Source organism: Mauremys mutica, chromosome 8 (assembly GCF_020497125.1).
Source record: "Mauremys mutica isolate MM-2020 ecotype Southern chromosome 8, ASM2049712v1, whole genome shotgun sequence".
Lineage (NCBI taxonomy): Eukaryota > Metazoa > Chordata > Testudines > Geoemydidae > Mauremys > Mauremys mutica.
Window position 1 is genome coordinate 70,300,703 of NC_059079.1, and position 27,085 is coordinate 70,327,787.

Here is a 27,085-nt window from a genome sequence, read left to right on the forward strand (position 1 = left end):
ATGGTCAATAACAGCAGAACAGCATGACCCAGATTAAATCTCTGAAGGCACATCTGCAGAGTCTGCCAGGTTTTAATTTAACCAGATTGATTCAAGGGTACACAGCCTTGATTCATTTCCCCCGAAAGAGGCCATCAGTTTTTCTTAGAGAATCAGATGCTAATTGGTTTGTTGTGTTCTGATTCCTAAATCTGATGTGCCTCTGGTACAGATGGCAGTCTGTTCTTCAGAGATAAGGCTGGTGCTGATTCATACTGTAGATTTTCAGGCACTGGCATCCACCAGAGCTTGTGCCAGGCTCAAAGATAAATGCAAGGTGGATAATGCTGTATTAATAGTTACTGTTTCCTTTGTTTCCCAGCTTGTCCTTTGTAGGTCCCAGCCTTTAGTTTTTGTCTTTATTCCTACACACCTCGCTCCTAGCTATGCACTTTATTAATGTATTTTATAAACTCTTTTGCCTCCTAGTCACCTCCGGCCCTATTCTAGTTCACCTAACACCCCTCAGCATGAAAGTAACCTTGCCTAAGCTCCCCACACAGGCGTGTGCAATTGTTCACCCAGATGCTACAGTGATGGACAGCTATATAATGCCCTGACAGGGGACTTCTGACAGTTCCCTAACAGTAAGCCCCTTGCCAGGGCTCCCAGAGCTCAGCAGCTGCACATGGTGTATGGCAAATGGTACTCACACAGCACTCCGTGCCTCGTGACTGCAACATCTGACAGATGCAGCATGTCACAAGCTCCCACAGTTTAAATTCAGTGACAGCCCCAGCCTCCTGCTCTGTGGGGAAAAAAAAGACACAGCAGACACCCTCCCAGGGCTGGGCCACTCCTCAACATATAGGGTACACCATTCTGGACTTTGCTGGACTTCCACCCATCCACCACCCTATAACCAACAGCCCCTTCTACTGCACCTCTGAATGGGGCCCACTCAGTCTTCAGGGCTCTACAACAGGGGCTGCGCAGAGAAGTATTGCAGGATGAACAGCTAATGGGAGAGTGTGAGGAGATATAAGTTACATTCAAGAAGAATAAGGATTATATATTAGGTTTTTGTGGGTATAAAATTCAAACAAAATCCCTGCCATCTGACAGCAGTGAGTGAGTGCAAAATAGCTTTCATCCTTTTAATTGCCTTCTCTCAGACTATTATGAATGGGTAATAAAAATAAGAATGTATAATAACAACAATGCATTACATTTACATCACGCACATCTTGGAAGATCCCAAAGCACTTCGCAGACTGTTCTTAAAGCAACACGGCAGTGACAAATATGGTGAAGGAGCCTGAATGTTTCTATTTTAAGCTTCTGTTTTTAATTATTGATACTTTATTTTCTTAAGTATTCATATTTTGGGCTAAAATTTTCAAGTTCTGGTCCAAAATTATGAGAGTAGAAGGGAAAATCCCTATTTAAAAAAAAGTAATGATTTTTGTAAACAGCGGGAGTTCTGGAGTATATGGGAAGTCAAAAGATGAAATTTGGCAAGATAAGAATACTGAAAGAGCAGAGATTGTCTTTCGGTGTTTTGGGGGAAATCAACTTTGAATATGCCCCATCATTCAATGGACTGTGTGCAGGCTTCTAGAACTCTTGGTATTTATAAATTTATCACCTCTTAATCTTCTCTTGGATTAGGTTCTACAGTCTCTTACAGTGAGGCAGGTTTTCCAGACCTCAAATTGTTCTTGTAGATTTTTTTTACTCCTTTCCAGTTTACCAACATAATTTCAAACATGGACACCAGAACTGGACACAGTATTCAGTAATGGTCTTGCCAATACTGTACACACAGGTAACACTGCCTCCCTGCTTCTACTCAATAGATCCTTGTTCATATATCCAAAAATCACATTGATCCTCTTAAGCCACAGCATTGCACTAGGAGCTCACTTGGTTTCCACCATGAACCCATAAGGCCTTTTCAGAGTCACTGCTTTCCAAGGCCTGTAAATGTGACCTGCATTCTCTGTTCCTTGGATGTTTGACTTTGCATTTGGCCATAATGAAACCTATGTTGTTCCAATGACCCCACCTTATCAAGAGATGCAAATCTCTCTGTAGAACTCTGTGGAGCAATGACCAGAGGAGAACCAACAGAGGGAGTTTGCCTGGAGGGGAGTTCCCACAGAGATTTTTTGCCTTTCAGGCTTCTGTGAGCAGTAAATACAACGTCTAAAGAGGCTCTTAGGAGGAAGACAATATGGATAGTGAGCGATCAGCTGTTGTTGACCTGCACAGGATGTTCCATGTTTGTCTTTCTCCCAGACGATAGAAGCGACTTTGTCTGTACAAAGTGCAAGCTGGTCTCCATATTGGAAGAGAAAGTTAAAGGACTAGAGACCCAAGTATCAACCCTGCACTGCATCAGAGAAAATGAAGATTTTCTGGATAGACGTCAGTGTTTGGTACTGCAGGCACAGCATGCTGAAGAATCAAAATCAAAACGGGGAAGAAAATTGGCAGCATGTAACCTCCAGAAGAATAAAGAGGAGAACCCATGTACTCCCAATGCAGATAGAGGTAAGAAACCATTTTCAGGTTCTCTGCACAGGTACTATGGAGGAGAATGGTTTGGAAGGGATGAGGGAAGGGATCAGAAGGAGACCCCATCAACCAAAAGGCATGGGGTGCATTGTCCTAGGGATGGGGGTTCCATGACCACCACTCCCAAGAGGAAGAGATAGGTAGTGGGGTTGGGGAATCCCTCCTAACGGGGACGGAGTCATCCACCTGTTGTCCAGACCGGGAAACTCGAGACGTCATGGTGGGCATGTGCTATAGACTTCTGGACCAGGAGGATGGGCAACAAAAATGATTAGGGGGCTGGAGCACATGACTTATGAGGAGAGGCTGAGGGAACTGGGATTGTTTAGTCTGCAGAACAGAAGAATGAGGGGGGATTTGATAGCTGCTTTCAACTACCTGAAAGGGGGTTCCAAAGAGGATGGATCTAGACTGTTCTCAGTGGTAGAAGATGACAGAACAAGGAGTAATGGTCTCAAGTTGCAGAGGGGGAGGTTTAGGTTGGATATTAGGAAAAACTTTTTCACTAGTAGGGTGGTGAAGAACTGGAATGGGTTACCTAGGGAGGTAGTGGAATCTCCTTCCTTAGAGGTTTTTAAGGTCAGGCTTGACAAAGCCCTGGCTGGGATGATTTAGTTGAGTTTGGTCCTGCTTTGAGCAGGGGGTTGGACTAGATGACCTCCTGAGGTCCCTTCCAACCCTGAGATTCTATGATTCTATGATTCTATGATGAGCTAGACGAGGCTTTCTTCAGATGATTAACTGAAGTTTCCAGAACACAGGCCTGGTTTCTCATGGGGGATGTCAATCACCCTGATGTCTGCTGGGAGAGCAATACAGCAGCGCACAGACAATCCAGGAAGTTTTTGTAGAATATTGGGGATAACTTTCTGGTGCAACTACTGGAGGAACCAACCAGGGACCATTCTCCTCTTGACCTGCTGCTTACAGACAGGGAACAATTGGTAGGGGAAGTAGAAGTGGGTGGCAACCTGGGCAGCAGTGACCATGAGGTGATTGAGTTCAGGATCCTGACAAAAGGAAGAAATGAGAGTAGCAAAATACGGACGCTGGACTTCAAAAAAGCAGACTTTGACTCCCTTAGGGAACTGATGGGCAGGATCCCCTGGGAGACTAATATGAGGGGGGAAGGAATCTAGGAAAGCAGGTTGTATTTTAAAGAAGCCTTATTGAGGGCACAAGAACAAACCATCCCGATGTGCAGAAAGAATAGCAAATATGGCAGGTGACCAGCTTGGCTTAAGAGTGAAATCTTAAACACAAAAAGGAAACTTATAAGAAGTGGAAACTTGGACAGATGACTAGGGAGGAGTATAAAAATATTGCTCGAGCATGCAGGGGTGTAATCAGGAAGGCCAAAACACAACTGAAGTTGCAGCTAGCAAGGGTTGTGAAGGGTAACAAAAAGGGTTTCTATAGATATGTTAGCAACAAGAAAAAAGGCCAGGGAAAGTATGGGACCTTTAATGAATGGGGGAGGCAACCTAGTGACAGATGATGTGGAAAAAGCTGACGTACTCAAAGCTTTTGTTGCCTCGGTCTTCACAGACAAGGTCAGCTCCCACACAGCTGTCCTGGCCAACACAGTATGGGGAGGAGGAGAGCAGCCCTCAGTGGTGAAAGAACAGGTTAAAGACTATTTAGAAAAGCTGGACATGCACAAGTCCATGGGTCCAGATCTAATGCATCCAAGGGTGCTGAGAGAATTGGCTGATGTGATTGCAGATCCAGTGGCCATTATCTTTGAAAACTTGTGGCAATCGGGGGAGGTCCCAGATGACTGGAAAAAGGCAAATATAGTGCCCATCTATAAAAAAGGGAAGAAGGAGAACCCGGGGAACTACAGACGGGTCAGCCTCAGCTCAGTCCCTGGAAAAACCATGGAGCAGGTCCTCAGGGAATCCATTTCGAAGCACTTTGAGGAGAGGAAGGTGATCAGGATTCACCAAGGGAAAGTCATGCCTGACCACCCTGATTGCCTTCTATGATGAGATAACTGGCTCTGTGGATTGGAGAAAGCAGTGGACATGATATATCTTGACTTTAACAAAGCTTTTGATATGGTCTCCCACAATATTCTTACCAGCAAGTTCAAAAAGTATGGACTGTATGAATGGACTTTAAAGTGGATAGAAAACTGGCTAGATTGTCAGGCTAAATGGGTAGTGATCAAAGGCTCAATGTCTAGTTGGCAGCTGGTATCAAGTGGCGTGCTCCAGGGGTCATTCCTGGGGCTGGTTTTGTTCAACATCTTCATTAATGATCTGGATGATGGGATGGATTGCACCCTCAGCAAGTTCACAGATGACACTAAGCTGTGGGGAGAGGTAGATACGCTGGAGGGTAGGGATAGGGTCCAGAGTGACCTAGACAAATTGGACGATTGGGTCAAAAAAAATCTGATGAGGTTCAACAAGGACAAGTGCAGAGTCCTGCACTTAGGACGGAAAAATCCCATGCACCGCTACAGGCTGGGGACCAATAGGCTAAGCAGCAGTTCTGCAGAAAAGGACCTGGGGATTACAGTGAATGAGAAGCTGGATATGAGTCAGCAGTGTGCGCTTGTTGCCAAGAAAGCTAACGGCATATTGGGCTGCATTAGTAGGAGCATTGCCAGCAGATCGAGGGAAGTGATTATTCTCCTCTATTCAGCACTGGTGAGCCCATATCTGGAATATTGCGTCCAGTTTTGGGCCCCCCACTACAGAAAGGATGTGGACAAATTGAAGAGAGTCCAGCAGAGGGCAACAAAAATTATCAGTGGGCTGAGGCACATGACTTATGAGGAGAGGCTGAGGGAACTGGGCTTGTTTAGTCTGCAGAAGAGAAAAGCGAGGGGGGATTTGATAGCAGCCTTCAATTACCTGAAGGGGGGTTCCAAAGAGGATGGAGCTCGGCTGTTCTCAATGGTGGCAGATGACAGAACAATGAGCAATGGTCTCAAGTTGCAGTGGGGGAGGTCTTGATTGGATATTAGGAAACACTGTTTCACTAGGAGGGTGGTGAAGCACTGGATTGGGTTACCTAGGGAGGTGGTGAAATCTCCATCCTTAGAAGTTTTTAAGGCCTGGCTTGACAAAGCCCTGGCTGGGATGATTTAATTGGGGTTGGTCCTGCTTTGAGCATGGGGTTGGACTAGATGACTCCTGACATTTTTTCCAACCCTAATCTTCTGTGATTCTATGATTTTAACTCACCTGTTCCAATCATTACTTACCACTTCACCAATGTTTGTGTCATCTGAAAGTTTGACCAGCAAAGATTTTACATTTTCTTCCAGATCATTATTAAAGATAGAGGAGTAAGACCAAGAACAGATTCATGCAGGGCCCTACAGAAACACCCACTTTGGATGATGATTCACCACTTTACAGTCTATTTTTGAGATCTATCTGTTAGCCAGTTTTTAAACCAGTTAATATGTGCTACATTAATTCTTTTTAGTGCTGCTAATTATTTTAACTAGCATGTTATTTAATACTAAGGCAAATGAATTAAATAAATCTCAGTAGTTTGCCAACAATTTGTCAAACCAAATTTGCAATCTCATTAAAAAAATAAAATAAAATCATGGTTGTTTGAAAGACCTGTTTTCTGTAAAACCATATTGATTGGTATTAATTATGCTGCCATCTATTAATTCTTTACCACTGTCTCCCATAACAGAGTTTCCACAGTTTTTCCTTTGATTGATGTCAGGCTGATGGGCCTGTACATCCTTTTTAAATATCCTTTTTAAATATCCTTATCCTTTTTAAATATCAACACAAAGTAACTTTCCTCCAGTGCTCTGTGACTTCCCCAGGAAAATGCTACTTCTTTCTAGAGGTTTGAGGCCAAGGCCCTGAGTTTTCTTTCCCTAACTGGGACACATGGGGGAGGATAGCTCAGTGGTTTGAGCATTGGCTTGCTAAACCCAGAGTTATGAGTTCAATTCTTGAGGGGGCCATTTGGGGATTGGTCCTGCTTTGAGCAGAGGGTTGGACTAGATGATCTCTTGAGGTCCCTTCCAACCCTAATAATCTATGATTCTATGTGGGGGCTATCATAGTCTAAAAATCAAATAATTAGAATAATAAAAGTTTCATCCAAACCCAAAAGTATGGCAGAAATGAGTGACAAAGAAGGGGGAAAGAGAATGAAAAAACTCATACATAACAGTAGCTTTCTGCGTACATCTATCATGCTTTCTCTATTAGATGCTACAGATAAATTATGACCCCTCAGGTGCCTCATTTTATGAGCAACACATCACTTCACCCAACACAAAAAGCAGCTAGACTGAGGCTGGAGGCCAGAGCTGTTTGATGACACCCAGCTGCAGTTTAGGAAAGGAAGTTGAGAAGAGCACCACATCTAGCTGGAACAGCAGGGAGACATGGTGAGGCACATAGAATTACCCCTCAGAGAACTGGCCAGGACATTCTGTTTAGATTAGGCAATTGATTTGAAAATTTAACAGAAAAGCAGAAACAAGCAGGCCCCAGCCCCCCAGTAAAACTAAATGCCCCTTGAGCCAGGGTGGTTCAGGATAACAGGTCATTCCACTCAGTTCTAATGACCCAGGGCTTGGCTACACTGGAGAGTTGCAGCGCTGGTGGTGGGTTTACAGCGCTGCAACTTACTCACCGTCCACACTTGCAAGGCACATACACTGCTGCATCTCCCTGGCTGCAGCGCTGGCTGTACTCCTGCTCTGCCTCGGATATAACTATTGCAGCGCTGGTGATGCAGCGCTGCTCCACCAGTGTGGCCACCAAAAGCGCTGTATTTGGCCTCCAGAATTTTCCCATAATGCTTTTAACTAAAGAACTCTCTTTGTTTTGTTATGATGCCTCTCTTTGTTTTGTTGTGAACTCGGGGCTCCCGGAGCTGCTTATCTAAAAAACAAACACAGCTCCTGTTTGCTGTGAATGAGGCAGGCAGGGGGATGAATGTCTACAGCTAGTGTTTGCTTGAGGAGAGAAACAGCACAGCGGGGTGGGGGGGGAAAGGGAGTCCATCGGAGCAGCTGCTTATCTGGTCTGCAGGCTATTTGCATTTAAGAGTGAATGAGGGGTCGGGGAAATGGTCAGAATTTGCAAGGCAGGGAGCTGACAGAGCATGAACGAGGCGGTGAGAGAAGCCGAGGGTTGCACTGATATCACCTTGGGCAAACTTAAAAGAAAGGAAGGGATCGGAACTTGCAATCCACTCTCTCTCCCCCACGCTCCCTGTCACACTCCACCCCACCCCCCTCTTTTGAAAAGCACATTGCAGCCACTTGAACACTGGGATAGCTGCCCATAATGCACCACTCCCAACACCGCTGCAAATGCTGCAAATGTGGCCACACTGCAGCGCTGGTAGCTGTCAGTGTGGCCACACTCCAGCGCTTTCCCTACACAGCTGTACGAAGACAGCTGTAACTCCCAGCGCTGCACACCTGCAAGTGTAGCCAAGCCCCCAGTGTCTCCAGTGTCTGACAAAGCAGCATTGATAAATGGGGAAGTACTCACTTCTGGGTCTTGGCTGGCTTCTCCGGCTTCTCTGGGTATGGGATGATCAGGTCAATAGCCGAGTCAGGCTTCTGGAGAAGTGTGCCCAACTTGGTCTTGATCTCCTTTGCTCTGCAGAGGATAGAAAGCAAGAGTGAAGAGAAGATGGAGAGAGACTCTTCAGAGTGCATATAAATATCTCTTGGCAATGATTACTATGATCATGCGTAGTCCTGGCTTGACATAGGTAACTTGCCTCATTTCTCTGTGGGCATAACTGAGAAGGTGAATGGAAGGTTAAATTGTAAATAAGAACATAAGAATGGCTCTACTGGGTCAGACCAAAGGTCCACCTAGCCCAGTAGCCTGTCTTCCGACAGTGGCCAGTGCCAGGTGCCCCAGAGGGAATGAACAGAACAGATAATCATCAAGTGATCCATCCCCTGTTGCTCATTCCCAAGTTCTGGCAAACAGAGGCTAGGGACACCATTCCTGCCCATCCTGGCTAATAGCCATTGATGGACATATCCTCCATGAATTTATCTAGCTCTTTTTTGAGCCCTCTTATGGTCTTGGCCTTCACAACATCCTCTGGCAAGGAGTTCCACAGGTTGACTTTGTGTTGTGTGAAGAAATATTTCCTTTTATTTGTTTTAAACCTGCTGCCTATTAATTTCATTTGGTGACCCTTAGTTCTTGTGTTATAAGTCGTAAAAAACACTTCCTTATTTACTTTCTCTACACCAGTCATGATTTTATAGACCTCAATCATATCTCTCCTTAGCCATCTTTTTTCCAAGCTGAAAAGTCCCAGTCTTATTAATCTCTCCTCAGACAGAAGCCGTTCCATACCCCAATCATTTTTGTTGCCCTTCTCTGAACCTTTTCTAGTGCCAGTATATCTTTTTTGAGATGGGGTGACCACATCTGCACACAGTATTCAAGATGCGGGCGTACCATGGATTTATATAGAGGCAACATAATATTTTCTATCCCATTATCTATCCTTTTCTTAAATATTCCCAGCATTCTGTTTGATTTTTTGACTGCCGCTGCATATTGAGTGGGCTTGACAAACAGTTCCTAGCATGAAGGTGTTGCTGCTTATCTTAGCTAGCACAGACATCCTGACTCTAGCATACTATGGACAAGATAAACCTGGAATGTAAAGATCAGGTTCCACATGAACAGCACATGGACAAAGCATGCTGTACAGAGGATTGGTTCCTGCAAAGTAACCAAGCCCTGCCAAAGATGTGTGATGTAATGTATAGAAAATGCAATGTAATGTGTAAATGTGTGTAAAGGAAGAGGTTATCTGTGCAACTTTGGATGTGGGTACACCCTATACCCACACCCTAGGCTTGAGTCTGATCAACTCAGCGTAGCTTTGCTGTATCCCAAATAAAGAAACCTAACTGATGAAATCCAGAGTCAAACTGAGTGGTTTGGATCCCAGAGAACTGGATGAAATGTTCTCCCAGAACCAGAAAAGGTATTCTGGATAAGTTGAATGGAAAAGGTCTCGGGGGGGGGGGGGGAATTCCAACATCATGTTTCTACTGAGTGTACTTGCCTGGGAAGGAGGCACAAGCCCTGCCATGAGAGACAGTCATTTACGTGGTGGCTGTATAGTATGTAGTTGTTATGCTTCTGTTTCCTGTCTGCCTCTAAGGTTGCTGTTCATGGGCTGGAGACAGACAACCATTGTGAACTGAACATGCAGAAGACAGACTGGGGGTACTCTCTCATAGACATGCAACATTTGATGTTCCTTATTCATTTGTTCCTTGGCTCTAAGCATAGGTCAATCTGTCTGAAAGCATGTGCCTGCCCTTTGTGTATAGAGGTATAGCAGCTCTGACACAGCAGGCTCTGGCTCAGCAAGCGATGCCTCACAAAACTGCACCCTTGCTTGGTTTGGATGCTCTGCCATGAAGAGCCATGCCACAGGTCATGTTGGAAACGAGGCTCTATTTCCAAGAAAACTTTGACTTTTCAGTGAAAAAATTGAAAACTGAAAAACTTTTGGCTGAAAACTGACATTTTTCAATTTGGAAATGGCACCTTAGAGCTTCCTGGGAATTGTAGTTCAGGTGCTTCATGCCACCTTTCTCCCTGTGGCTGGGGTCTCTGGCTGGACCACACCCCCAGTCAGTTGTTGGGCATTCAGCTTTTTAGTGGAAAGCAGACACTTTTAGTGAAAATTTCATTTAGCTGAAACCCCCAATTTTCCGTCCAAATTCAGCCTTGATGGCAAATGGGCAGATATATTGTGCAGGGCTTGGAGAGAGGCCAGGTGGGTCCTTGGCACCCTGGGCAGGAGTGAGCTGCAGCCCTGGGGTGTAAAGGAACAGCCTGCATGGGGCACATGGCTAGGAGGGGATGCAGCAGACACGAGGGAGCAAGGAGCAAGAACAGAGATGCATGATGTCAGGCTGGAAGGGATCTCGATAGGTCATCTAGTCCCTCCCTCCATACGGAGGCAGGACCAAGTAAACCTAGACAATCCCTGACCAGTGTTTGTCCAACCTGCTCATAAAAACTCCAGTGATGAGGATTCCACAACCTTCCTTGGAGTCTATTCCAGAACTTAACTACCCTTAAAGTTAAAATCTAACCTAAATCTCCCTTGCTGCAAATCAAACTCATTACTTCTTGTCCTACCTTCAGTGGACATGGAGAACAATTGATCACTGTCTTCTTTATAACAGCCCTTAACATATTTGTTAAGGGCTATTATCAGGTCTCCACTTAGTCTTCACTTCTCCAGACTAAACATGTCCACTTAATTTAGTTACATAAGTACAAAAACAGACCATGTGAAAAACTTATGTGATACAATTGTAATTAACCAGGCACTATCTCAGGCTCCTCACAGTTCCTTGTCCCTCTGCTCCCTAGTGAAAGTACAGGCTTCAAGTACAGCCTTCAAAATTTCTCTCTCTGTCCTGAGACTCTGACCAAGGTCCAAATCAGTTTATGCATCTTCACCAGGGACGGGGGGACAGGGTTGGATGTCAAAGCTGTGGGCTTTCTACTCTGGTCTTTAATTACCTGTGATTGCAGGGCCCTGAAGAGCATTGGTCTTCATTTCCTGTGCACAGGCCTGTCAGCATCTGCTGGACAGTCACCATAGCAAACTGACAAACAGGCACATCAAATTTCATAAACATCACCCTGAGATCTCCCCCACTCAGTACACATTGCAAAGGCTGAAGCTAGGGTTCTGAAAGGAGCTGAGGGAGTTAGGTACCCAAATCCCACTGACCTTTGGGTGCCTAACTCCTTTATCTGCTCTGGAAATCTCACCTGACCGGGCATGTGCACAAGGGGACTAAACAGCATAGACAGCAGGACTGACGTTTCCTAAGCCCTGAGAGCTTGGCCTTGCAACCTAAGTAACGGCCTTGTGATGTAGCATGTAACAGAAACTGTGCTATGAGTAATCACTGCAGGCACTCAAGGCTTCCTTGCATGCCAGCAGTAAAGAGATGGAAGCAGTTAGAAACCCCTATATCAGAGGTAGAACCTAGAGGGAGCTGGGAGTCAGCATAATGCTGTCACCGGTCTGATCAGGCTCCCCATGATGGCAGCCCAATAGATGGCTCAGTGAATCTAGCCTCTGGATCCCCAGATGTTTTAAGCCTCTGGAGTCTGAACAGAGCCCAGGCAGCCCCAGTCTTCAGGTCCCTAGACACACTCATGAGGTGAAGACCTTCTGTCTAGCACCCCTTCCTGGGAGCAGAGACCACACAGTCTCCTGCTCAGTCCGTGGAATCAGTGTTGACTGTTACAGAGTCTCTCTGTAGCTTAACCACTCCCTGAGGGTGTTAGCCTCCTGAGGTAGTTTAACTTTCTCCAGGGCACTGTCATGAATATAGGGAAGGGTAACAACCTTTATGTATGAAGTAACATAAAATCCCTCCTGATCAGAGGTACAGACAGAGGTACAGAATCATTTTACCTGTAAGGGGTTAATCAGTTCAATTAACCTAGTTGGCACCTGACCAGAAGGACCAATGGGAAAAGAAGATACTTTCAAATCTGTGGGGGGGAGGTTTTGTTTGTGCTCTCTTTGTTTGTTCCCCCTGGATAGAGAGACAGAGAGACCAAGCAGGTAAACCATCTCTTGAAAAGATACCTTGCAATGATACATCTAAAATTATAGAAATTGTAAGTAAAGGCAAGGAAATGTGTTAGATTATCTTTTGTTTTAGCTTGTGAATTTTCCCTATGCTAAGAAGGAGGTTTATTCCTATTTTTATTCCTGTAACTTTGAAGTTGAGCCTAGAGGGGAATCCTCTGTGTTTTAAATCTTTTTATCACCCTGTAAAATGACCTTCCATCCTGATTTTACAGAGGTGCTTCTTTTACTTTTTTCTTTATAATAAAGTTCTTCTTTTAAGAACCTGATTGATTTTAGTGTGCTAAAAATAAAGCATCTGGTCTGTACTTTTATTAAAGGCAATTGGTTGGTATATTATTCTCAAGTCTCCCCAGGAAAGGGGGTGAAGGGGCTTGGGGGAATATTTTGAGGAAACAGGGACTCCAAGTGGTCCTTTTCCTGAATCTTTGTCTAGATCACTTGGTGGTGGCAACAATACTGTCCAAGAACAAGGAAAGGATTTGTGCCTTGGGGAAGTTTTTAACCTAAGCTGGTAGAAATAAGCTTAGGGGGTCTTTCATGTGGGTCCCCACATCTGTACCCCAGAGTTCATAGTGGGGAAGGAACCCTGACAGGCACATGGTAGGTGTAGCATACAACACACAGAGACACTTGCACAGAGTTTAACACGTTATTGCATTTTACTGAATCACCGAAGATCTACACAGATCCATATAACGTATATATCCCCTCTCTAGCTCACCCTTTCCTGGTGAGTCCTTTGGGGACTATGTGAATTCAGAAAGGCAGGGCCCTCCTGCCTCACCCAGCTCCTGCAGCAATTTCCCTCATGTTAAGCTTATGAAATATGGCAGAATTGAGAGCAGCTTCTGCCCTCTGTAACCTTCCAATCTCCTCTGTTCCATAACTCCGTGGTCAGTCTCAATAGGTGACTACAGAGTCCTACAAGGAAACTTCATTGCTATGTGACCTCTCCCATGATAAATCAGTTCTCATGATTGGGAGACAGTCTATTGTTTAGAGTGATTCCATTTCAATGGTCAAGCACTTGAACATCAATAACCCTATTTCTTTATTGTTTTGCTACCCTCCTTTGGAATTCCAGTCCAACATGGAGGCAAACAAACAATAGAGAAGGCAAATGCAGGTTGCAGCTTGGCAATGATATACACAGAGAGTTAATCATCTCACATAGAATTCATAGCTTGCACACACAGATTCCCCAAATCCTCAGGGAAGGTCCACTTCACATGAGAGAGCAATGGCTGAGGCAGTCACAGGCCACTATTCTGCGCTACTCCAAATAGGGGCATTTATGCCAGTGAAAAAGAAGTCAGCCCAATGAAGGAGAGGGCTGCTCCCCTGCTCCTCCTTGGACCCCTCAGGGATGTTTTACATGGAATCAAGGTTCTGCACAAGAGGAATGGGGAGTGGCCTGACCTTCAGGGAGTGGAATCAGCAGGGAACAGATTCAAACTTCATGGAGGCCACTGAGAACTGGCCAGACACTTTAAGACTATACTGCTCTCCCCTTAAAGCACGTGCTGTCTGGGTGACCCCCACTCAGAGGGGCCCAGTTGCAGCCTGGGATGGGTTCTTTGTGAGCACTGCCTTCTTTCTGGAAGGGGCTAGCATAAGGCACAGGGCAGGTCTCCATCCCATATTACATGGAATCAAAGGCTCTGAGCCTCTGCTTGTCCAGTTATGGGCTGGGCTGGGGAAGACCCCTCCTCCACCAAATCCATAGGGAAACCACATGTGAACAGTCTGTGTTCCTTTCTCACCTAGAATTTAGCCAACCCTGAGTTTCCATTTCTCAGGTTTTGCTGTTGTCCAACACTGGTCCCCTGTGCCATCCCATCCTGGCTATCCTCAGAACAACTGGGAGTGCAGGGGCAAAGTTGTTTAGTGTCTCATGCATGAGCCCCATGTTGCCCAGTGCACTGCATGCAGGGTTTGTTTAGAAAGAAGCAAGACTAATTTATTTAGCTGGATCCATGGGTGGCGGATATAATAGGCCAGGGAAGGCTCAGCCTACCCTGGCAGAGCCGCTGCTGAGGGACACCAGGTTGTGGGTTTTTGCTTATTATTATGTGCTACGCAGGTTCCAGGGCAGTTGAGGAGGTGGGATCTGCTATTCAGCTTCCTGGGGTCATCAGTAATATACCTGGACTCCAGAGAGATTACTGATGAACCTGGGAAGCGGAGTAGCAGATACCACCTCCTCAGCCACCCCAGAACCTACATGGCACATATAAAAAGCTCAGCATTCTTCTTCTGGGAGTCTGGGGGTCTCAGGAGGTGAGGCGCATTGCCTTTCCCATTCTCCGGCCTGGGGCTCAGGTCGGCTGGCCCCAGGCTCGGGTTGGTAGGCCGGCAGGTGCAGCTGGGGCAGCTAGGGCTGGCCCGGGATTGGTCAGCTGGCCAGCAGAGCTGGGACTGGCCTTGGGCTCAGGTCAGTCGGCCAGCACAGCTGGGGCCAGCCCAGGGCTCCTCTGGTGGCGAGGCGGGGGGGAGGGGCAGCCTGGGGTTCTGCTGGCCTGAGGCTTCTCCAGCCATGGGAGGGGATCTGAGATAATGACACCCATATCTGGATCTGAGATAATGACACCCAATATAGGGAGCCCTGTGGTTTGCTTCAACTTTGTAATCATCCCAAAGAGCAATTTACTAGCTGTGTCTCCTGGTTTGTGTGGACACTACTTTGTATTTTGTTAAGATCCTGCTTTTCCCTGTTAAGTGTCAGTTCACCATCCTCAGGTACAGTGTGGTCCCTTTGTTCTCTCACCATTTGGTTTGTTGATTCTAATAAGTGTGGTGAAGTCAGTGTGACCCTGCCAGCCCAGTACAGTGCAGTCCTCACCTTGCTGAGCATTAGGCATGTGTTGGCCCTGGTGGCCTCACTTCCTGGCCCACAGACAGTGAGTTCTCACTGAACCATGAGTCTATTACTATGTCTTTGGGATATGTATGTGTGTGTGCACATGCATGCTGTAAGTATGAATGTACTGGTACCTGCCCATGTCTGTGTATGCAGGTTTCTGGAACTGGCTATAGGGGCCAGGTTCAGTCATGACATGAAAAGTCCTGTGGGTTGCCTATTGGCTGTAAATTGGAAGGAAAGGTGTGAGAGATACGCAAGTCTTGGCATTCAGTGAATAGTAAAAAGCTGTCCCAGTGAGGGATTGCTGGAAGCTGTGTAGCAGGAAAGGTGGCTAAGGAGGAGTGTAAACTAACCCAGACAAGACCACAGAGGCAGTGGAGTTACGGCAAAGAGGAACTTCAAAATGTACCCTATAAGGTCACATTCTATGGCCAAGGCATGTATGCTAAAGCCAGTTCCATTGTGTTCCACTGCTCTCCTCCCCCATAGGCCATCACTGGAAAAATTATTTGGGTTCATTTTAAAAGTTCTTTAGCCCTATTTGAATGCCTTCCAGTGAGGGAGGGGTGGCTCACAGGGTCTCAGGGTTTGGCCATCTCAGTCTAGTTTCTAATCACGATAGTCATCAATCCCACATTCCTCTCACTCTCTCTGGTATGTACACAGGAAATCCCAGGATTTCCAAAAGTGACCCTTCTGTCCTTGACTTTTCAGGAAATGGTGGGGATGGGAAGCACCAAGCAAGCCTGTGTTCTCAGCGGATCCAAAGAGAGTTTCCATCGCTTGCGCTTCCAAGAAATCTATAAACATGACCTAGAAAAGCCATGTTCTTCAGTGATGGGTGAGCAGCCCCATGATCCCATTGCCCGGGGTATCTCCTGTGTTGAGACACTGTCATAGTCACCCTGAGCACCCAGGAGAGGCTCATGTTCCAAGTGGCAGCTGCACCTTGCTGTTCTCTGGCTCCTGATAGTTACTCTAGGAGAAGCACTTCAGCAATCACCTCCTCTGCAGTGTGGGCCCAGGAAGTGCCCATAGGAGCAGGGCAGCCCACAAAGCTCTATGGAGTGGCCCAGGCCTGCCCCTGTTTTAATAACAGAGAGTGCAGCATGTGGAATTGACAGGGGAAGGGTACCTAGGAAAAGATGGAGTTGTGCATGCTGGGACCTGTGGATACACCTCCATGCCTAATATGGGCTATGGAAATCAGATCCATTTTATTCACATTTGTGCATCCCTCAGTGGGACACAGGTGAGAACCTGCTCTGTAGCTACAGGGTTTGGCTACTAGGGGCCAGCAGAGCACAAGGTAGCAGAGCACACGGTAGCCCAGGGTAATCCTAAAAAAGCCAGGCTTGCTTGGTGCTTTCTTATCCTCACCTACTGCTAGCTAGAACCCCATGTCTTACAGCAGATGTCCTAGGTTCCTAAAAATTCATCTGATAAGACAACGCCCATTTAGACTGAACACCACCTCAGTGTCCATAGTCTCTGGTCTGGTCTGAAACCAGAGCTAGATTATGGTATACACACCATATGATATACACATTGTGCATAGGGCCTTGGCTGCTATGGTTACTTGGTTACAGCTGAATCTCAGGTTTCATTTAAAGAGGGAAAAAGTGTTTCTAAGTAAATTTTTAGCCGTCGTGGTTTCAAATTAAAAAAAAAAGCTGGAAAAGGTGATGTGTGTGTAACTGACACAGTGAAGCTACCTTAGTCTGCCGAGAGCCTGAGCCCATAGCTCTGAGAGGGGGGAACTGTCCTGCATGTGCCTGTCTGCAGAAAGCTTGAGCCTGTCACTCTGAGCAGGGGGGGAGCTGCCCCAAGTGTAACTGATGCAGCAATACTGCCTGAATTTGCAGAGAGCCTGATCTCATTGCTCTAAGAGGGGAAACTGTCCTGAGTATGACTGACACAGTGACACTTCCTGTATCTGCAGAGAGCTTGAGCCCATCACTCTGAGAAGGAACATACATCCCATGTATCTCAGTTGGGTGTTATCTCCCAGTCCCACTGCTTCAGGAACCCCACCAGCCCCACTCTGGGGAGGGGCTCCAGGGACCCCACCAGCAGGGGACTCTGTGGGGAGGGGTGGAGCATAGTGGGCCTAGGACCCAACCCCACAGAGATACCCAGCAGCTGGACTAAGTATGGGGGAGCTCTCCTTGCACCCAGCTGCTCCCAAGGGCCACACAGTCACTTCTGAGGGGGAAGGGGGCCCATGCTTCTGCCCCTGCCTGTCTTGAAAGGGTCCCCATGCCACTACCAGTGCCACTCATGCCACCCTGGCCATGAGATAGGGCAGTATTAATACTACTGTACCAGGCACTGGTAAAGACCTCATCTGGAATACCGTGTACAATTCTGGTCACCCATATTCACAAAAGATTAATTCAAACTGGAACAGACACAGAGAAGAGCTACTAAGATGATGAGGGGAATAGAGGACCTATCTTATGAGTGGAGACTGGAAGAGCTTGGCTTGTTTAGTCCAGCAAAATGCACGCTGAGCAGGGATCTGATTGTTCTCTATAAATACATCAGAGAGATAAACACCAGAGAGGGACAAGAGCTATTTAAACTAAAAGACAATGTTGGCACAAGAACAAATGAACATAAACTGGCCATGAACAAATTCAGGCCAGAAATTAGGAGACAGAGGGGTGGCAGAGCCTCCCAATAGGGGTTGTGAAGGCAATCAACTTAATTATGAGTGCAAATTTATGAGTACAATTGTATGATGAGGTTGCTTGTGATAGAAGGTGCAGAACTCAGTAGGCCTGGGGCTCACTCCTGGATTATGCCTTCTGTTCCTAAAGGTCATTGTGTTGGGGCATTCACCCCACACTAGCCCTGGTGGGGTTAAAATGGGCAAGTGAGACCAATTAGTCATAGGCTGCACCTGCAGAGGAGCTAGGCTGCAATGAGGCTTACTTGGGGATGAAGTTCACCTGGGCAAAAACAGGCAGGGCTTTTATGAAGCCAGGGAGCTGGCAATGGAGATATAGGCAGTGTAGGAAGCAGTTCAGGGGAGGAGTACTGAGGGAACAAAACCCTCAGCTACTAAATTGTTGGTCCCTGGATTGGAACCTGGTGTAGAGGTGAGCCCAGGTTCCACTACAAGCCACTGTGGGAGCAGTGTGCTGGGGCAGCCTCTTTGGGGGCTGCTAGGGACAGTCTGGAAGGAGACTTTGATAATACCCTGGAAAGGGGGGGACCTTCAGTGTGACTTGGATGGAAGGCTAAACCATGAAGAGGCAAGCGCTGCAGCTTTGTGAGCATGAGAGAGGTCATGGAGTGATTGGGACAACAGTCTGAACAACTGCAGGAAGGAGTGTCAGATTGTGGTGAGCTAATCTTCAGATGCACTATGAGGAGGTGGTAAAATAGTGCACCCTGTTGCATTCATTCTTCAGTGGTTTAGTTGGCCACCTGCAGGGGTTAAGAAGGGATTTCTTTCCCTCTGTGTATTCTGTGCTTTTTTTTTTTTATTCTTCTTCCTTTGAAGCATCAGGGATGATCATGGCTAGAGACTGGACATTGGATGGGGAGGGTCAGGGCTCTGAGGTGGTGCCAAGTATTCTCTCTCTCTCTCTCTAGTATGTATCTGGCTGGTTTTTGCTTGCATGCTCAGGGTCTACCTGATCATTGTGTGTAGGGTCTGAAAGGAAGCTTTCCCCCTGGTCAGACTGGCAGTGACCTTGGGGATTTTTCACCTTCCTCTGTGGTGTGTGGGTGGAGGGGTCACTTGCCAGGATTATCTGGGTCTATCTCACTTAATCATTTCCCTGCCATTGTGGGTGCCTCAGGTAGTAGGGCACTTCCTATTATCTGCCTGTGGCACATAATCTAGTCTCCTGTGTGCTGTAAGATGTTGGTTTTTTATTTGGGTTATTAAGTTTAGTGTGCAGGTGCTCAGGGGTACAGTTGGTCTATGAGGTACAGAAGGTCAGACTAGATGATCTGGTGGTCCCTTCTGACCTTGAACTCTGACTCTATCTGGGTAGGCCCATGAGTTCCACCCCCCTGGTGGGGTATAGTTGGGGCCCAATTCCCTGAACCTGGGCCTGTCTGCTCAGCTGTACCGCTTCAGTAGTGGGCAGGAAGATGCCCATGTGTGTACCTGAGAGAGGCTGCAGACCATTAACGCTGGCCTGGTCTAGACCTGAAACTCAGGTCAATCCTAGCTATGGCCTCTGGAGAGGTGGGTTTACTACAGCGACAGAAAACTCCCTTCTGCAGCTGTAGCAAGTATCTACACTGTATGCTACAGTAGAGTGACCAGATGTCCCAATTTGATTGTAAGACAAAGCACATAATCAAGATGGTCCCAAAGACCCCTATTACCCCACACACCCTGTTACCACCCCCCTTCCCCTCCCATCCTGATTTTTCACACTTGCTATCTGGCTGCAGTGCCATAGCTGCAGCATCTGTAGTGGAGACAAGCGCACACACAGACATTAGGCTGTACCTAAGTGACACTACCCTGCCCCCTTGGGAAAGACAACATTACTGAACAGAGGCTAGCCAGCACTCTGCACAACATTAAACCACCTGGCACATTCCCATGACATCCCTGTGGTGTAGCTAACAGTTATGTAGCCAGAATTTCAGTATCTGAAACATTATCATGGCACAAAGTTAAAGTTGCATTGTGACATGCTTAAAGGGGACATTTTAAGTCCTCTAAAATTGATATGCCTAGTCTGATTCCTTTGATCTTTGGTGTGATTCAAGAGGATATAAGATAGGGTTACTATGCCAAATTTGGAATCATTTGAGCCAGGGACTCCAGAGATACAAGCCCCCAAAATAGTAATTTTAAAAATTTCTAGGATTATTTTCCCCAGAGCTAGAGAACAAACAGACCATGTTGACCCACATCACTACAATAATCTGTTTCATTTTATCCCATGGTACCCTTGAAACTTCTAGGGACCTGTAACGGGTTGGACTCACTCCCGCGGCGCCTCCTGCTGGTGACTCCAGGAATTAGCTCTGTTCCAGCATTCAGAGTGCCCTCTGCAGGCTGGTCTTCAGGCCCCCATGTCCCTCCCTGGACCCGGTGCCCTTTCACATGGGGTGCTGCCCCCTAGCAGTAACCCCTTTCTCACTGGGTCTCCCCTCCTTGGGGAACCCCCACTCTCTAGCCCCACCTTGCCTCAGTATGTGGCTACTGTCAGTCATTGTCTAGCCCCACACCCTGGGGCAGACTGCAGTATCAGCCTATTCATCACAAGCAAGGAGGGTTTGGACCTGCTGCTTTGTCCTACCCCTGGGCTGCCCTCTGCAACCCACAGTCCCTTTGGCCCACTGCTAGGCCGCAGCCTGGGGCTTTCTAGGCTGGAGCTTCCCAGCTCCTCAGCCTTTTCCCCAGCCCTGCTTCACTCAGGTATTCAGCCTCAAGCTAAGCAGCCAGGCCCATCCCTCTCTGAAGGCAGAGAGAGACTGTCTGGGCTCTGGCTTCCCTGCCCTCTTATAAGCCCTGTTCCTCAGTTTGGGGCGTGGCCCCCAGCTGCAGCCACTTCCCCAATCAGGCCAGCCTTGAGAGCAGCCGCTCTCAAGCCCTGCCAGGCCACTTTTAAACCCCTTCAGGGAAGGAGCAGGGGCCACCCTGCTACAGGACCCAATCTAAGAACAGGTATCTAGGAAAAAATAAATGTTTACACTGCACCTGCACTAATACAGAAATAGCTAGAGGGTTTCTAGTCCCACCATTTTATGGTCTAAAGATCAATGCTTGTAAGTGCTTTTAAAACTTAATGGTTAATCACATTGCTTTGAAATGTGGTGTCTTATTAGGGGACAGAAGCACTAGAGTTCCAAAGTTGGGGTGACTTGAATAAGGGGTTCCTGAGTTACAGCCCCCTGTCACCAAATGGTTTCCTTCTGCTGCCTTGTACTGTTAAACTGAGAGTAGGGGTTTTGTCTTGTATATGCAACTATACCCTCCCTTCCCTCTGCCCCACCAAATAAGTGTCCTGATTTTTCACACTTACTATCTGGCCACTCCAACTGAGATGCACTAATGACTGGTATAATCACAGACCCTTGGAAGGCTGTGAACTCTCCCTTCCATTAACATAACTAAGGTGGAATGAATCACAACTCCCACCTATGACAAAAGAAGTTTTGGACTAAATGGCTGGCAGTTGCTACAGTTTGAGTCATGGGTGGCAGTTCTATTGGTGGAGGCTGGGGAAATGTAATCAAAGTATGGTGGTGGGGGGGGAGAATACACATGTGACTGCTTCCTGGAAGAGGTGGGATATTAGGGGTTGGAGGAGTGAGGGAATAGTGGGAGAAGGACTTGAGACTGTAGCAAGGGGCAGAGGGTTATGGAGAAAGGAATAAATGAGAATAGATAGCTGTGTAGGTAGAGATGTTGGGGCATCTGTGAGGGATGCATGGCACCCCCCCAGTTTTGCCAGTGCATTCCAACACCCCTATATGCCAACCTGCCTGTACCCTTCAGCTCTACCACTACACCCCAATGTACCTGCATTCCACCTGACCTGAACCCCCAAGCCCCTTTCCTGCCCAGCTTTGCCAGTGCAACCCAACACCCTATTATGCCCCAACCTTACTGTACCCCAGCCACCCTGCATCCTCAGCTCTGATGGTGCACCCAACCTCTTTCCACCCCACTGCTGTGCCAGTGCACCCCAGCCATATACACCAATGCCTCTGCACTCCACAGCTCTGCCAGTGCATGCCAAACTTCCTGCATCCCAACCCCCCACAGCTCTGCCAGTGAACCCCAACTGTTCCCTCTAATGCTGCTGCAGCCCCAACTCTGCTAGTGCACCCAAACTCCAGAGTGGCCTAGGCACCCTTTCCCCTGCCTCTGTCCCTTTAATAGAATGGAATCCTGTGATGAGTCAATGGGTTCAAAAAGTAACCAATAAAATATGCTGCTGCAGTAACAAGACCAAGAAAAAACGAGGAGTACTTGTGGCACCTTAGAGACTAACAAATTTATTTGGGCATAAGCTTTCGTGGGCTAGACTCCACTTCATCAGATGCATGGAGTGGAAAATACAGTAGGAAGAGAGAGATGGGGGGTTGCCTTACCAATTAAAGTGCACTCTTATGAACAGGAGGAAGAATTGCTTTTGTAGTGGTGGTCAGGATGGCCCATTTCAAACAGTTGGCAAGAAGGTGTGAGTAACAGTAGGGGGAAAATTAGCATGGAGAAATTAGTTTTAGTTCTTGTAATGACCCATCCATTCCCAGTCTTTGTTCAGGCCTAACTTGATGTCCAGGTTGCAAGGTAATTCCAATAATTGCCACTTCTAGGTCTGAGTGTGCAGGGACGCTGAAGTGTTCTGACTGGTTTTTGAATGTTATAATTCTTGATGTCTGTGTCCATTTATTTTTGCATAGAGACTGTCCAGTTTGGCCAATGTACATGGCAGAGGGGCACTGGTGGCACATGATGGCATATAACACATTGGTAGATGTGCAGGTGAAGGAGCCCCTGATGGTGTGGCTGATGTGGTTAGGTCTTATGATGATGTCCCTTGAATAGATATGTGGACAGAGTTGGCAACAGCGTTTGTTGCAGGGATCGGTTCCTGGATTAGTGGTTTTTGTTGTGTGGTGTGTAGTAATGCCCCTCTGCCATGTACATTGGCCAAACTGGACAGTCTATGCCAAAGAAAAAAACACAGATCAGATATCAAGAACTATAACATTCAAAAACCAGTTGGAGAACACTTCAACTTCCCTGGGCACTCAATAACAGACCTAAAAGTGGCAATTCTTCAACTTCAAAAACAGACTCCAACAAGAGTGCAGAACTGGAATTAATTCATAAAATGGACACCATCAAATTAGGCCTGAACAAAGATTGGAACTGATTCTTCCTCCTGTTTATAGCCCACTTTAATTGAATTGTCTCATTAGAACTGGTAAGTCAACCCCCATCTTTTCATTTACTGTGTATGTAAATCTTCCTACTGTATTTTCCACTCCATGCATCTGAAGTGGGTTATGCCCAAATTTGCTGGTCTGTAAGGCACCACAAGTACTCCTTGTTTTTGCTGATACAGACTAACATGGCTACCACTCTGAAACAAGACACAGAAAAATGTCCTTTTTAAAAAAAAAAAAACACTCCCACTGTCCATCTGGTAAGCGAAGATGGGGGAGGAGACAAAGGAAGGCTATGGAGGAAGGAAAGTAGTAAAGACAAATGGCTTCAAACTGGTTTGTGTGGGGTTCTCCCCCTCCCCCTCCCCCAGCACATTAGCTGAAGAGACTAAAGAGCCAGGAATATGAAGGTTCTTTATCAGATACAGCCCAATCATGCTGGGGCAAACAAGATGAGCGGACTATTGTCTGATCCATCTGGAGTAGTAGTGATCACATGCTTCTGAATGTTACTGTGTTGTATGTACACATTTAAAGCAATTGTATGATACAAAATGGCCTTTGGATTTAATAACAGAACTTAGGGCACCATGAGACATTTAACTATATCATAAATAATTCCAACACTCTAGACTCGAGAGACCTGGTTTTAATTCCTGGCTGTGCCACAGACCCTTTGCCTAGCCTTGGGCCAGGCACGCAGTCTCTGAGACACCATTCCTGCCTCACAGGATTGTGAGGTGCCCTCACATTGTGGCAATGGTGGGGAGGGCTTAGACAGCACTGTCTGGGCTTCTCTTGCAACATGGGGATGTGCATGTGGTGTTACTCTATATTTATGATTAAATAACTAAGATGGCACATGTAAGATCACTGGAAAGGTTATGATTTACTGAATACAATTATCCAATTTGAATGTATCAGTCCATATTCCTAACTTTAGATACAGAAATATGTAACAATTACAAGTGGGTGTGTATTGGGAAGACACCAGAGAACAGGCCATGAAATTTGATGGGCTGTTAGTATCTTCAGTCTTTTTGTTTCTTCCTAATCTCTCTCTCTCTCTCTCTCTCTCTCTCTCTCTCTTCCACTGCCTACCCAAGAAAGGGGACTGCTGAAAGAACCTAAAGGGACAAAAGAACTAACCTGAAAGCAAAGTAGGAGAGAGTCCAGACCGCAACAGGGGTTCAGTCTAAGAATAATAACTGGAACTCTGAGCTACAGAAACTTGGCATCCTGCCTAAATTCAACATTTAGGTGACAAATTACATTTTTGTAACCTGTTTCTTTAGTGAATCAAGCTGCATGTTTTGTTTTTAGCAAACAGTAATCTGCTTAATCTGCCTTTTTTATAGTTACATAAATCAGGTTTAATAAACAAAACAGATTTTATTAACTTCCAACTGCAGGTGGGGAAGAGAAGCTGTGCGTATCTTCTCCCACATTGAGGGAGGGGGTGAATTTATGGTCTTACATTGTATAGATTTTTTTTCTATATAGTGCAAGACAATATACATTTGGGCCTGCACTCCAAGAGAGGTGTATGTCTGAGTTCTGGGGCAAGTCCCTTAAGTGGGTGGGGGTGGCAGAACAGGTGGACTCAGTGGTATCTCAGCACATCAGGTAGCATCTTGGAGGGGGGGCAACCCATCACAGTGGTGTAGTTGCACAGGATAATGTGCACAGCATATTGCTCTTAGACACTGATTTTAAGTGAGTTTCAAGTGTGGTGGCTACTGACAAAGCGGTTACTGGCTTTATTTTCTGTTTGCTTATTTTGGGCAAGAGAAGTAGGGACAGGAAAAACAATAAAATGAGTAAAAGTGAAATTACCAAAACACTGGTGCTCCACAGCTTTCAAGCAAAGGAAGATGACAGAATACATAAGTCACAGATGGAATTAAAACAGATGGAAATTGATGTAAGCCCACTTCTGTCTGGCTGCTTCCACAAGAAAGCCATGGAACTGAAAGACAAAGAAATGAAGCATGACCTGGCCATAATGGAGTGGAGGAGACGGAACCCCCACAAGGGTGCTCAACCTCTCCAAAACTCCACAAGTGGGAGCAGTTGTGTCCAGCATGTAATAGCCTCTCAAAAGTAATTAAAATAATAAACAATGTATGCTCCATGTTGCAGAATTGACTGGGAGAGCTCTGGCAATAATCAATAAGATGCCAATTATGGTAAACTAAAACCAATTTCTTCAAAACAGTTTTTGATAACTTTAAGTTTCAGGTGTAAAAGTTAGAAGCCTTAAGAGAGGGGCTGGATTATGTAATGTGGTTTATATATCCCGTGAACCAACCGAGAGAGGAAGGGGGGGAAGTATTAAAGCTTTGAAGGAATGTGTGATTTGGTTGCTCAGGAACAGTTCCTGAATGTCTAATGATGTAAAACAGTGTTGTGGGATTAAAAAGGTGGAAACAGTCACTGGATTTACAGCTTTTGAAGATAAATTTGAGCAATCCCAAGCACCTAGTAGGAATAAATAACAGGCATAGGAGTTAAAGTTTGGGAAGCAAGGTCACTACTTTACCCCTGGGAAGAAGGCAGGTGGATGAGAGATTGGACACTCACCTCCCCAACTTCACTCCTTTAGTCCTCAGCTCTTCTGCTTTCCCAGAAGATCTGGGATATCTTAATTCTACTGAGCACCTGAAGAATAAGTGCCCTGTGCTCAATAGGAACATGCAGCAGACAACTCATGGAAATATTGCTACCCAGAGCACAGAGGGACCTCAGGCACTTGTCACTTATCATACAAGGTTTGTAAAGATTGCCACTGCACAGCCAAGCAGTAAGCACTCTAAGGCTGTCAGAATAAATGGCAAGGTTCTCCCTGCAGAGGTTGGTCAGCAGCAAGAAAGAATCCTGTGCTGAAGTCCTAGTGGGAAAGAGCAAAGCTATAGAAACTGCTGGAAATGGGAATGTCTCTTTAATTCCTCTTCAGCCCTGTGAAGCAGTTTGCTGACAAAGATGGGAGTAGGTTAAAACCAGCACCTGAGCAGTGGCTATCTCTTGGGGCAGATGCAGCAGTGGATCCAGGCCCCAGCATGCCAAACATGTGCTTGGGGCGGCAAGCCGCGGGGGTGTGATCTGCCAGCACCACGAGGGCAGCAGGCAGGCTGCTCTCGGCGGTTTGCCTGCGGAGGGTCCACTGGTCCCGTGGCTTCAGTGGACCTCCTGCAGGTGGGACCAGCGGACCCTCCACAGGCAAACCGCTGAGGGCAGCCTGCTTGGGGTGGCAAAAACCCTAGAGCCACCCCTGGGCAGATGGGAGTGTTTTGCCTGATGGAAGGGAGACTGGCCAGGTTGCTGGCTGGTGGGAAGTGGCAGTTAAGCAAGAAACCAAACTCACTGTAGAATGTAGAGGAAAATGTGTCCTAGAAGAGAGCCTGGAGAAATAGGGGCTGGAGTCAGGGAGACTGCTGTGGTGATTAAGGATTCTATGGGCTCTGGAAATGAAGGTAAACCCAATTCACAGAGGGAAGAGGGTACAAAGCTGACCAGTGAAGGGTCTGCTCTGGCTATTAGCTGTGAGCCTATGGCTGCACAGGGAGCAGATTCCACTCTAAAGAACACAGGGGTGTGAGCTCTGCATGGGACAGAGAAATAGGTTAAGAAGGAAGGTGGGGGAACATAGGACTGTCCACTTATTACAGGGAAGTGTTTGCCCAGGAGAAATTTGCTAGATCTACATCTGCACTTCCAGGCACTACCTCTTAATGCAATTTGACTAATTCACTTTAAAAGGAAACTTGGTCCCCAGGTAGACAAGCCCTTGCCTTAAGCCTATTCTTGGCAAGCACACTGATAAAGGGGAATATTTCAAAAGCTCTACTATCCCATTGAAAGTCAGTTGGGTTGGAGCCCTTAAGTGCCTGAATCACCTTTGAAAATGGGACTTAGAAGCTTAAGTCATGTAGGCATTTTGAAAATGCTCCCCATATCCTACTGTGCATACTCATGACACAGTTTTCAGAGGTTCACAGCTCAGACAATGCAAATGCTTCCTTTGACCCAAGGTAGGGTGCTGATGTTGAACGAGTGCTGTCTCTATGTGACCTGCTAACCTCTCACGGGGCTGGTTGTAGCACTACTCAAAAAGTCATCACAAGAATTGTTTACACTCTATTCATACTCAAAAAT

The 27,085-nt window shown here is 46.5% G+C and overlaps 1 protein-coding gene and 1 long non-coding RNA gene across 3 annotated transcripts in view; one reads left to right on the forward strand and one right to left on the reverse strand.

The window, feature by feature from the left end:
* Window positions 1–27,085, reverse strand: part of RGS5 (regulator of G protein signaling 5) — a 101,336-nt gene that overhangs the window by 54,072 nt on the left and 20,179 nt on the right. The window contains exon 2 of the mRNA XM_045028768.1: window positions 8,058–8,168. Within this exon, the coding sequence (XP_044884703.1) occupies window positions 8,058–8,168 (111 nt within the window). The remainder of the gene's footprint in view (window positions 1–8,057; window positions 8,169–27,085) is intronic.
* LOC123376617 lies at window positions 18,043–25,131 on the forward strand. 2 transcript variants are annotated; one of them, XR_006581849.1, is made up of 3 exons: window positions 18,043–18,399; window positions 24,037–24,190; window positions 24,788–25,131. It is a non-coding gene; the product is annotated as an uncharacterized LOC123376617 (long non-coding RNA). The 2 variants fall into 2 exon arrangements; XR_006581850.1 differs by lacking the exon at window positions 18,043–18,399 and adding an exon at window positions 23,171–23,190 and having other exon boundaries at window positions 24,788–25,129.